Source organism: Malaclemys terrapin, chromosome 12 (genome assembly GCF_027887155.1).
Source record: "Malaclemys terrapin pileata isolate rMalTer1 chromosome 12, rMalTer1.hap1, whole genome shotgun sequence".
NCBI lineage: Eukaryota > Metazoa > Chordata > Testudines > Emydidae > Malaclemys > Malaclemys terrapin.
Window position 1 is genome coordinate 32,235,094 of NC_071516.1, and position 13,126 is coordinate 32,248,219.

Here is a 13,126-nt window from a genome sequence, read left to right on the forward strand (position 1 = left end):
ACAAAGCGTTTGGGGTGTCCTGATGTTGACAATTTCCCAGAGACCCAGTATGCTTGCCACATACTGCAGTAACAAAAGCCCTAAAGTTATGAGTTATTGCTATTTAACAATTGCCTAGTCATCAAGGTCTTTTAGAAAAGATAGCGCAGAGGGCTCAGAAAATAAACACACAAGGTCTAACAGCTAGATTCCTTCAATAGTCTGAAGAAATTCAGAGTTGCTGCACCTCTGGTGCTGCTAAAGAGACTTCTCCCTTTTCCCTGTCTGTGAATGAGTCAATGTATTAAAAATTAAATTAATATCAAACTTCGCTATTCTAAAAGGGTTTACCTTATGGACAATCTTGTTAGGAAAGAAAGGGGTTGCGTCATATTGAGTTCTTTTAGTTTAAGTGATAAAATGAAGAAGTAAGGCTGTTTGCAATCAAACACGCATATGCTATGAAGTTAGTGAAATACACCTGTACTGAAAGTAACAGTAAGTAAAAGGAACTGAAACCAAATAGTGTGTTTATAAGGACTCTTGACCACAGAGTGCAATAATCAGAAATGTAACTGTTTGGTTAGTAATGCACAGACACCACTCAGCCATACCAAGGTCCTACCATTGTTGGTAAAACAAGGAGAACAGAAACGGAAGATTTATACGGCTCTTCCGGCCTCCTAAAGAACAGCAGTTCTTGAAGTGACTTTGCATTGTATAATGGACTGTCAAAACAAGTTTAAAGAGCATCAAAGAATATGGAGAGACTTTGTATAAATTATATGAACTTTAAACAGGACAATTCAGCAGCTAGCAGAGTGTTGACGAAGAAATGGCAACTTGAGGAAGCATAACTGCAAAATGGACCCAGGAATGCACCACAGAGGGACGCATGGAAAGCAACTTGAGGAGGTAAGTTGCTGACAGGAGCAAACCCGCCGGCATTCAAGGTTTGTCCCAAGATGGTTGTACCAAGAGTGATGGCATGACCTGTCTTAAACAAGTTGCTGTGACAAGATTTGTTGCCTGGAAAATTCCAGTCCTGTTGCAAGAACTTAAAAGTTGATGTCTTGTTCCCTGATTGGATGGTGAGAGAGGACATTTCATTTTGGTTGGACATTTCAAATGTTTGGAAGAAGTATGGATCGCCTCTAAACATCCATGCCAGCATCTTTAGTAAGAGGAACTAAGCTGGACCACCGGGCAGAAATAAGCTGAAATGGCCTGTCTCCTTCAGCATGTCACTTCCTGAAAGCTGAAGACACCTGGAAGGGAGAAGTCAGGTCTTGGGCCAGCCACCTGGGAGTCCTCCTGCTGACATTGAGCTCCTGTCTCAGATAGGCACCTTAACTGTCTCTTTCTATTTTCCTGCTATTTGGGTTTCCCGCTAGTGCACCAGGAAAAGACTATAGTCATATCTACCCTTCACTCCTCCTGTGTTTGCAGTGTCAATTCCTGCCATGAACAGAAACTAAGCTGACAGCTGAGCAGAGATCTGGTGATAAGTAACATACAGACTTTCTCTTGCATAAAGACCCAACTCAGTCAACTGCTCACTTCCTAAAACGTAACTTTTCCTAAAGCTGGGGACCCAATTAGTAAGGAAGAGAACATGCTAGTGTATGCACTTTAAATACTGTCGCAGTTAGTGTGTCTTTGTTTTGTAACAGGTTCCATTAAAAAAAAAGAACGAGGAGTACTTGTGGCACCTTTAGAGACTAACAAATTTATTTGGGCATAAGCTTTCGTGGGCTTAAAACCCACTTCATCGGATGCATGCAGTGGAAGATACAATAGGAAGATATATATACACAGAGAACATGAAAAAATGGATGTTGCCATACCAACTCTAATGAGACTAATCAATTAAGGTGGGCTATTATCAGCAGGAGGAAAAAAACTTTTGTAGTGATAATCAGATGGCCCATTTCAAACAGTTGACAAGAAGGTGTGAGTAACAGTAGGGGAAAAATTAGCATGGGTAAATAGTTTTTACTTTGTGTAATGACCCATCCACTCCCAGTCTTTATTCAAGCCTATTTTAATGGTGTCCAGTTTGCAAATTAATTCCAGTTCTGCAGTTTCTCGTTGGAGTCTGTTTTTGAAGGTTTTTTTTTTTGTTTTTTTTTTTTTTTAAGAATTGCGACTTTTAGATCTGTAATTTAGTGACCAGGGAGGTTGAAGTGTTCTCAGACTGCTTTTTGAACATTATAATTCTTGATGTCTGATTTTACAGACAGCCCCCCAAACCTGAAGCAAATACTCACCAGCAACCACACACCACACAACAAAAACACTAACCCAGGAACCTATTCTTGAAACAAAGCCCGTTGCCAACTCTGTCCACATATCTATTCAAGGGACACCAGCATAGGACCTAATCATATCAACCGCACCCTCAGAGGCTTGTTCACCTGCACATCTACCAATGTGAGATATGCCATCATGTGCCAGCAATGCCCTTCTGCCATGTACATTGGCCAAACCAGACAGTCTCTACGCAAAAGAATAAATGGACACATTAGTCTCATTAGAATTGGTATGGCAATACCCATTTTTTCATGTTCTCTGTGTATATATATATCTTCTTACTGTATTTTCCACTGCATGCATTCGATGAAGTGGGTTTTAGCCCACGAAAGCTTATGTCCAAATAAATTTGTTAGTCTCTAAGGTGCCACAAGTACTCCTTGTTCTTTTTGCTGATACAGACTAACACGGCTACCACTCTGAAACCAGGTTCCGTTCAAGTTTGTTGTAAAGAAGCTTTAAAACTGGACAAGTTAATGTCATTAACTAAGGGTATGTCTACACTGCCCAAGTTACAGCGCGGCAGCAGCAGCACTGTGACATGGGCAATGTAGTCATGCTTTATCGCCGGGAGAGAGCTCTCCTGGCTATAAAAAAAACCCACCCCAAATGAGTGTTATCGCCGGGAGAAGCACTGTCTATATTGGTGCTTTTCAGCGCTAAAACTTTTGTCGCTCAGGGAGATGTTTTTTCACACCCCTGAATGACTATAAAGTTTTAGCACTGAGAGTGGCAGTGTAGACACAGCCAAAGATCACAGAACATGTACATGTGTCTACCAGAGTTAATGGTTTTATACCGCCTTTCACGTCCTAGGTGAATAACCAAACTGCCTTGTGATCTAGCGTTGGATAGTTTTTCCTCTATTGTGCTAGCAACGCCAGACTTAATGACCCCATGGCATCCATCCTGTTCTGAGGGACTCGATAAAAAATCAAAACAAAGTCACTTTACCAATACAGTGATTGAGTGTGTTATTTTCTATTGCAGTTGTGTGATTTGATTCTGAAAACCTGAATGGTTATATCAACCAGTTTCCTAGTGTGTTAGCCAAAGTGCAGTCAAACACTATTTTTGTCTTCTTATATCCTATAATATTAGTTGTTGCTGAGAAGGAGATTTAATAAAACTACATAAAACTAAATTCAACTCTCGAGTCCTTTTCCTAAATTAAGCAATCAAAATTAAAAGGACCCTAAGAAAGGTGGTATGAGTAACCAGTTAAGCTTTAACTAAGGTTTGGTGTGACAGGGTGCTAAGCAGAAAACTGCTTAGCCAACCCTCTGTCACTCCAGCTCCAGTTAAGGGAGGGGAATTGGGGCTGGATAGACCACCTGGCCCTGATTGGGGAAGCTTGAACTGGGGCTGGAGAAGAGCCCCAGGGGAAGGAAGCCGGGGGGGAGCTGGAAAGAGGAAAGGCAGTGAGGAGAAGCAGAGAGAAATAGTTTTGCCCCCTCTCTCCTGCCGGTGGAGGACTACTTGTATGGTGGAAAGGTGGTGGGAGCACAGCCTTTAAATAAAAGCACCAGGTGGGCACTGCACCTAGAGGTCTCTGTGTGACTTTCTCAGCCCAGCAGAGGCAAGAGCCAGGAGGGCCCTGCAGGGACGCTGCTACATTTGATTTATACCTTACGTTTCTTAAAATTTAGAGTTGTCCCAACTTAAGGTGTGATTTTAAAACAGTTTAGTTAAACTAGTGCCAGAGGCTGTGTGGCCAGAAATATTTGGATTTAAACCAAGTTTATTTCAGCTTAATTTAAGACAATTATGAACAAGTTTAAGATAAACCAAAATAAGCCACTCAAACACAAATTAGAATATCCCCACAGGGATTTGCACCAGGTTAACTACCTAACTCAGACTAGTTACATCAGAAACCCCCAGGATAATCAAAGCCATGGTTGAATTCACGTTTGTGGAATCAGCCTGGTGTTTTGGGACAGGCTGATAATTTGTGGTTTGTTTCAATCTACTCCAAGCTGAAATCCACTGACATTCTCTGAAAAAGGTTTGCATAACAATTTGCTACAAAAGTGATGAATTAAGCCCTGGGTTAGAATTAGAACCAGCTCTGGGTAATGAAATCACACTCAAGTATGTGAGATGCAATGACAGCACTGTAGCTAGTCCCTTATTTTCAAGGTCATCTTGAGACACATGAATCCCACCCTTCCAGCAGTATGTGCTGGGTGCCCCCACTGATCAAGCCAAAGGGCAATCAGACCCCAGTAGCCAGGCACATTCTGAGCCCATCCCCACTCACCTCCACTACTCTCCAGTCCTAGCTAAGAGCAGAATTCAACAACCCTTCCTGCTCCATCTCTAGTACTAGCAGGATTGCACCCCTCCACACACAGCTCTATTTCTTAAGAGGGGCATTTGCCACTGAAGAAACACTACCACATGTAGGCCAGCTGGAGTCCAGCCACAAACAAGAGACACTAGAGATACACCAGGATCTAGAAAAAGCCTGGATCTAAGGAATAGGAAGCAGTGGCCCTACCAATTCAGTAGATAGAGACACAAGGTGGGTGAGGTAATATATTTTATCTGTAGCCAGCGGAACAGCTCTGTGTAAGATCGAACACTTGTCTTTCTCCCCCAACAGAAGCTGGCCCAATAAAAGATATTACCTCATCCACCTTGTCTCTCTACTATCCTGGGACCGACACAGCCACAACACCACTGCATAATTCAGTAAATAATAAGCAGAAGAACACAAGCAACCAAAGGTAGTAAATGATGGTTCACTGGACTAGCTAGAAAAAAAGTGCAAAAAGCAACAGAGGGTCCTGTGGCACCTTTAAGACTAATAGAAGTATTGGGAGCATAAGCTTTCGTGGGTAAGAACCTCACTTCTTCAGATGCATGACTTGCATGTCAACCAAAACACCAACACAGCTTCCTCCCACCTGAGGAGACTGTGCGAAGCCAGTTGACCCGTAGCCCTCATTTGAATGTCAAATCATTACAGCATACTGACTTCTCAAAAGAAGCAATTCTGCTGGACCAATGCAAAAGCAATTAGCATCAAAGAGCTTAGTGGCCTGGCCCTACAGAATGACAGTATTTCTGCCCACCTCTGCATCATCCCCCAAGTACCTCATACAAACACACAGCGATCAGGAAGTATTCTGTCTGAATGGAGTTACTCACAGGATGTGTGACATCGCTCCATGTTTGGAGCACAGCGCATTTTGAGAAAACTGGGTCTCCTGGGCATCTACCTTAATTGTAAACAGCAGATCCTCCATACTTATCCCTCAGACAAAGGAGAGCAAAGCTAGGGGTGAAATTAAAACTCCCCCAGCAAAAAGAACACAGATAATCGTTCCTGCACATGCATTAGTAGCTCCAATTTTAATGGATTGTAAGAAAGCGAGACAGCAATAACCACGGACAAAGTACATTATGACACTCACACCAGCACAAACATCCACCCCAAAGCCTGTGAATCAGGCAGAGTAGGTTCAAAGGCATACAGATGATCACTGATTAACTGCTCATCAATGCTGAGAAAAACATGTAAAAGCCCCTTGGCAAAGGCAAGAGCACTGCTTGACCTTGACACTTCCATTTGGCATGTGCCAACAACTTTTGTTAAGTAGAAAGTTTTACCCTCAGCAGGCTGTGAAGACAAAGGCTAGTCTGACAGTAACAGAACCACATGAGACTCGGCAAAGACATAAGGTTTCTCAAAAAGTTGGTCAGACGAGTCCCATCTGAATGTAAACATCTTGGCCCAGAGTTAGCCCCTGACACTAACAGGCTTACATCAGGGGTGAACTTGGCCCCCTGGTTTTACCAAGGAGTCAAATAGCTAAAGGACAAGTACAAAACAAGTTCCTTCCCTATAGAAAACCAACCAAAGCTGCATGTCAATGGCAATCAAACCAGAACAATTTTCTGCACCGACTGTGTAAGGTGCAGTTAATGCATGTCAGACACTGGAACAGGGCTGGAAAGCTATTACCTGCCCCAGACACTGGAGTTAGCCTACTGCCCAAAGAACAAGCCCTCTGGGAGTGGGGACCCAGAGGACAGCCTCAGCTCATAAACCCTCAGGTTATGGGATCAGGAACTGAGTGAGACTTAGTCCACTGGGTCCCTTCCCCTAGGACTCAACGCAAGCCAAATGCCGTCCGGATCCTGGCCCCTTTGTCACTTATCACAAAGAACGTAAGCAAAATGTAAAACTTCATTTTTGTAAATCTTAATATTCCACCCTTGAAGGTGACCTGCAGCAGTTCTGAAGCGGGTATTGCCCCATTCATCCCAGGTGGGGGTTAATGCAGAGACTCCATTTAAACATTAACACATTCAACTATTTCACTGTTAATCATAAACAGAAAAATCCAGCTCATGTGCTCACCCAGCATGCCAAGGTATCAGAGATATCAGGGAGGAAAGAAACCAAGATCATGGCGCTACAAACACATAGCAAAACGTAAACTCTTCGGGACAGGGGCTCTCTAGGAAGCCATAGTGGGAGAAGGGCAGTGTTATTATCTCCACTTTACCGAGGGTAACTGAGGCACAGGCAAATGAAGTGACATACTGAACCCAGATCTCCCAAGTCCTAGCAGACCAGGGCCTTAGGCACAACACCAACCATCTCCCCTCTACCTCCTCTCTCTCTCGCCCAGGCCCCTACAGGCTAAAACAGGAGGGTTCCCTAAAGTCTGCTCAACACTGATGTATCGCCTTCCAACAGGGCTCCTGCCCCCAGGGAGCCCATTCCCCATTCCCCTGCCATTGTAGGGAGCACATGCCCTGGCTTGACACAGCTCAGACTAAGGAAGTTTTCCAGGGCTTTTGCCAGTCCGCATGTCCCTTTGGATTCCTGCCCACTGCTCCCAGTGCAATGGGGGAGGGATCATGCGGGGGTAGCTCCTAGCACTGCCAGTGGGGAAGCCAGGCTGCAGCCGGGGGGAGGGGTTCCCCCCTTACCAACTGGGGGGGCTGCAGCCGGGGGAAGAGGGATCCCCCTTACCAATGGGGGGCGGGCTGCAGCCGGGGGGGAGGGGATCCCACCCTTACCAATGGGAGGCGGGCTGTAGTCGGGGTGGAGGGGATCCCACCCTTACCAATGGGGGGCGGGCTGCAGCCGAGGGGAGGGGATCCCACCATTACCAATGGGGGGCGGGCTGTAGTCGGGGTGGAGGGGATCCCACCCTTACCAATGGGGGGCGGGCTGCAGCCGAGGGGAGGGGATCCCACCATTACCAATGGGGGGCGGGCTGTAGTCGGGGTGGAGGGGATCCCACCCTTACCAATGGGGGGCGGCCTGCAGCCGGGGGGAGGGGATCCCACCATTACCAATGGGGGGCGGGCTGTAGTCGGGGTGGAGGGGATCCCACCCTTACCAATGGGGGGCGGCCTGCAGCCGGGGGGAGGGGATCCCACCCTTACCAATGGGGGGCGGGCTGTAGCCGGGGGGGGGGCTCCCAGCGCCGCCACCGGGGTGGGGGGGGCTGTTCGCTGGGACCCGCCGGACCCAGCTCAACAGGTGCGGGAGGCCCGGCCCGGTCCCGGGCTCAGGGCTCGCTGCCCGCCCGCCACACTCACCTCTCCGCCATGTCCCGCTCCTCTGCCCTGCGGCCGCCGGCTGCTGCAGGATGTGAAACCCGATCCCGCCCCGCCCGTCCCGCTGCCGGGGCAGGCCAGCCGGGGGCGGGGAGGGATGGGGCGGGGGCATGGGGGGGGAGGGATGGGGGTAAGGGATAGGGCATGAGGGAGAGGCGATGGGAGCAGGGTGATGGGGCAGGGGTGAGTAGGGAATGATGGGGCAGAGGCGATGGGACTGGGGTGATGAGGGCAGAGGGGGTAGGGAGGGATGGGGGTAGGATGATGGGGGCAGAGGGGAGTAAGGGAGAGGGACAGGGAGTGATGGGGCAGGGGGGTATGGAGTGATGGGGTAGGGGATGGGGCAGAGGCGATGGGACTGGGGTGATGAGGGCAGAGGGGGTAGGGAGGGATGGGGGTAGGATGATGGGGGCAGAGGGGAGTAAGGGAGAGGGACAGGGAGTGATGGGGCAGGGGGGTATGGAGTGATGGGGTAGGGGATGGGGCAGAGGCGATGGGACTGGGGTGATGAGGGCAGAGGGGGTAGGGAGGGATGGGGGTAGGATGATGGGGGCAGAGGGGAGTAAGGGAGAGGGGCAGGGAGTGATGGAGCAGGGGGGTATGGAGTGATGGGGTAGGGGATGGGCCCGAGGCAATGGGTGTAGGGTGATGGGGGCAGGGAGGTAGGGAGTGATAGGGGTAGGGGATGGGGCGGAGGCGATGGGGGTAGGTTGACGGGGGCAGAGGGGGTAGGGAGTGATAGGGGTGGGGTGGTGGGGCAGAGGGGGCAGGGGATGGGGCAGGAAGTGATGGGGCAGAGATGATGGGGGTGGAATGATGGGGCAGAGAGGTTAAGGAGTGATGGGGTGGGGTGATGGGAGCAAAGCGGGTAGGGAGTGATGAGGTGGGGTGATGGGGCAAAGGGGATTGAGAGTGATGGGGTGGGGTGATGGGGGCAGGGAGTGATGGGGCAGAGAGGGTAGGGAATAATGGGGTGGGGATGGGGGAAGGGAGTGATGGGGCAGAGGCGATGGGAGCAAAGCGGGTAGGGAGTGATGAGGTGGGGTGATGGGGCAAAGGGGATTGAGAGTGATGGGGTGGGGTGATGGGGGCAGGGAGTGATGGGGCAGAGAGGGTAGGGAATGATGGGGTGGGGATGGGGGAAGGGAGTGATGGGGCAGAGGCGATGGGAGCAAAGCGGGTAGGGAGTGATGAGGTGGGGTGATGGGGCAAAGGGGGTTGAGAATGATGGGGTGGGGTGATGGGGCAGAGGCAATGGGGTTAGGGTGATGGGGCAGAGGTGGGTAGGGGATGGGGACAGGGAGTGATGGGGCAGAGGCCATGGGGGTGGGGTGATGGGGGGTAGGGGGTGATGTGGGCTGGAAGTGATAGCAGTTGGGGCAAGGGGGCAGGGGCTGACATGTGGTAACACACAGGGGCTCTCCGAGCCAGCAGGGTGTCTCCCTGTGCCCATGCAGCAGGAAAGTCAGGGCAGTGGCTGCAGCCCATCTGCCTTACTGGGATGAGTGACCTGGGGCTGTGCTGGCTTTGGAGCTGTACCTTATTTGTATTGGTTCAAAAAGTCCCCAGCACAAACTGGGCTCCTTGGGTTGAAGAAGCCTCTCCGGGGCAAAGAGGCTGGCTCCCTTTGGGGACTGAGCTGCTGTTGGCCAGGTCAGTTTGAATGTGATGCAAGTGCAGCCTCTAGTGGCAGCTCTTCCCAGCTGAGCTGGCAGGGCTGCAGCCCTGCACTCTGAATAAACCTGCTCTTCTCCTGCAGCCTCCACTGGCCTGGCTTCAGCCTGGCAACTCTCAGCCGGCAGGTGGGCATTATCCCCCCTTACAGATGGGAACAGATACAGAGGGGGTTGGGACTTGCCACAGTTACACAGCAGCACTGCCAACTCTTGTGACTTTACCACCAGGTTTATGGTATTGGGTGTCTTTCCTGAGGCCCAGCCCTGTGATTATGAGGCTCTCAGGTGTTTTTGGTTAAAGTATGTTTCTAACTTCCCTGCATTCCAGTGATGAGATAGCTTGTAGTAGCCTAGCTGTGTTTTCAGTGGTCCTGTCGGCTCCATCTGCTTCCTCCATAGCCTTTTGTTATCCCGAGTTAGTCTAGTTAAAGTTGAAAAGGGAAATCGAACAGGAATGCCTAACTTCCTCCCATTTCCAAAAGCCTGTAACCTCTCCTCCATGCACATTCCAATCCAGTAGCCAGGGGAAATTTAAAGCGAGGCAAAATCTAATTACCTCCACTGAAATTTGTGCAGAACAGCTGGAATTAGCACCTCTGCTCTTGCAGACAGTGCAGTGGGAATTGTTAATTACCACAAATGGTCAAGGCCGCCTTTTAAAAATACAATTTTATTTGTGAAATGGTACGCAAAGTTCATACTTTGTTCTGGGTGCTGTATAAACAATAAAAGACATCCCTGTCCCACAGAGCTTATGATCTAAAAATGGAGAAGATCCAACAAGGGGATGCAGAACACAACAGAAGAAGGGAAAGACAGGTGACAACAATAGGAACACAAGGTTGTATACTTCTTAGCTCCAGGTCTGTAGTTTCTCAAACAACACAACACCTTCCCTAACGTTGTTCTGGGGCATTGGTTAATCATTGGCTTAGCTGATGTGACTTGTCCTTCTGAATCTCTGACTACTTCCTGGAATACCTGGGTTTTCCCAAGGCAAGTGTCATAACTATAAAGGGAAGGGTGTAACAGCTGTCCTGTGTACAGTACTATAAAATCCCTCCTGGCCAAAGACTCCAAAATCCTTTTCCCTGTAAAGGGTTAAGAAGCTCAGGTAACCTGGCTGGCATCTGACCCAAAGGACCAATAAGGGGACAAGATACTTTCAAATCTTGGGGGAGGAGTTTGTTTATGCTCTTTGTTTGGGAGTTCGTTTGCTCTTGGGACTGAGAGGGACCAGACATCAATCCAGGTTCTCCACATCTTTCTAAACAAGTCTCTCCTATTTCAAACTTGTAAGTAAATAGCCAGGCAAGGCGTCTTAGTTTTACTTTGTTTTCTCAACTTGTAAATGTACCTTTTACTAGAGTGTTTATCTTTGTTTGCTGTACTTTGAACCTAGACTAGAGGGGAGTCCTCTGAGCTCTTTAAGTTTGATTACCCTGTAAAGTTATTTTCCATACTGATTTAACAGAGATGATTTTTACCTTTTTCTTTAATTAAAAGCCTTCTTTTTAAGAACCTGATTGATTTTTCCTTGTTTTTAGATCCAAGGGGGTTGGATCTGTATTCACCAGGGAATTGGTGAAAGGTTTCTCAAGGCTTCCCAGGGAAGGGAATTAGCTTGAGATGGTGGCAGCGGACCAGAGCTAAGCTGGTAGTTAAGCTTAGAAGTCTTCATGCAGGCCTCCACATTGTACCCTAAAGTTCAAAGTGGGGATACAGCCTTGACATGGTGGCATAGCGGTGGGATTCATTTTAAACCCAAAAGCCAGTAAGATTTTTTTTTCCTTCTAGCTGCTTGGAAAGCAGAGCTGAAGGTAGATGCATATCTTATCTCTCCTTGCCTGAAGGCAGAGGTGTTAAGTTTTTTTAACAAGAGCCTTTGTTAAGAGAAGGGTTCAATTATTGAGCAAACTGGTAAAAGGAATTTACAAGCTGAATTGTTTTTTTTTTTTTTTTCTTTTTACATCCTCGGGAGTAGCTAGTTAGAAAGACTCTGTTAACTCAGCAGCAGCCAGAGCTGAGAGCATCCCAGTTTCAGTCAACTGCAGAGGAGTGTGACCCAGCACAGGAAAACAGGAAAATGACTACAAAAGAAGAAAAAGCCAAAGAGAAGGCCCACAAGAGAGCTATGGAGCTGAGAGAGAGAGCTGAGAGACAGAGAAGAGAAAGCCAAAGAGGGGGCCCACAAGAGAGAGATGGAGCTAAAAGAAAGAGAAGAGAAAGCCAAAGAGGAGGCCCACAAGAGAGAGATGGAGCTGAAAGAAAAAGAGATGGAGGAGAGAGAAAAAGAAAGGAAGCATGAACTGGAAGTAGCAAAGGGTAGGCCGGATACAACAGCCAATCCTAACAACCCCTCTCCAGGTACCACTTCCCATCCCTGAAAATTCCCCACCTACAAGGCAGACGATGATACTGAGGCCTTCCTAGAAAATTTTGAAAGGGCCTGCCTTGGATACAGCATCACTCCAGACCAGTACCTGGTAGAGCTGAGGCCGCAGCTCAGTGGACCCTTAGCAGAGGTGGCGGCTGAAATGCCTAAGGAACACATGAACAGTTATGAACTTTTTAAAAACAAGGCCAGACTCAGAATGGGGCTAACACCCGAGCATGCCCGTCGGCGGTTCAGAGCCCTAAGGTGGAAACCCGATGTGTCATTTACCCGACATGCCTACCACATTGGGAAAAATTGGGATACCTGGATATCAGGAGCAAATGTTAAATCTACAGAAGAGTTGCCCTTCCTAATGCAAATAGAGCAGTTTTTAGAGGGTGTTCCTGAGGAAATGGAAAGGTACATCCTAGATTGGAAGCCCAAAACTGTAACCGAGGCGGGGGAGATTGGAGCCAAATGGGTGGAGGTGACAGAAAAGAAAAAAGCTAGTAGCAGTTGGAGCGAATATCAGAAGGGGCAAGCCGAAACAAAACCTTACCACCGGGGACAACCCAAGGCCCCACCCACATCCCAAGGGAAACCCCAGGTGCCTTCTCACCCCACCACACCAGTCTCCACCAACCAACATCGCCCCGGTGATACCTTAGCCGGGCAATGTTTTAAATGTAATGAACTGGGACATATAAAGGCTCACTGCCCCAGAACCCCAACCGATTACAGTTCATTACACCAAAATCACACCAAAGATCCCCAGACCCAGATGCCTCTCTCATACCCTCGGAGCGAAGGGAAACCTTGAGAGTGGGCGAAAAGAAGGTTATCGCTTGGAGGGACACTGGGGTACAAGTGTCAACTATCCACCAATCCCTAGTGGACCCCAAACTCATCAACCCGGAGGCTCCAGTGACAATTCAACCCTTCGTGTCACAGTCTGTAACCTTGCCTACAGCCAAGTTGCATGTCCAGTACAAAGGCTGGTCAGGAATGTGGACTTTTGCAGTCTATGACAATTATCCCATTCCCATGCTGCTGGGGGAACCATGTGAAGCTAGCCAAGAGGGTGGGAATAGTCACCCGCAGCCAGGCTAAGCAAGCATTCACCCCCATCCCTGTTCCTGAGCCGTCCACAAGGGCCCCGTCTGTGTTACCAGAGACCCAAACAAAGGTGGTGGAA

General features: G+C 48.6%; 1 protein-coding gene across 1 annotated transcript in view; it reads right to left on the bottom strand.

The window, feature by feature from the left end:
- Window positions 1-7,911, bottom strand: part of LOC128846615 (rho GTPase-activating protein 39-like) — a 131,828-nt gene extending 123,917 nt beyond the window's left edge. The window contains 1 exon segment of the mRNA XM_054045844.1: window positions 7,861-7,911. Within this exon segment, the coding sequence (XP_053901819.1) occupies window positions 7,861-7,871 (11 nt within the window). The 5' untranslated portion in view covers window positions 7,872-7,911.
- Window positions 7,912-13,126: the final 5,215 nt, after the last annotated feature.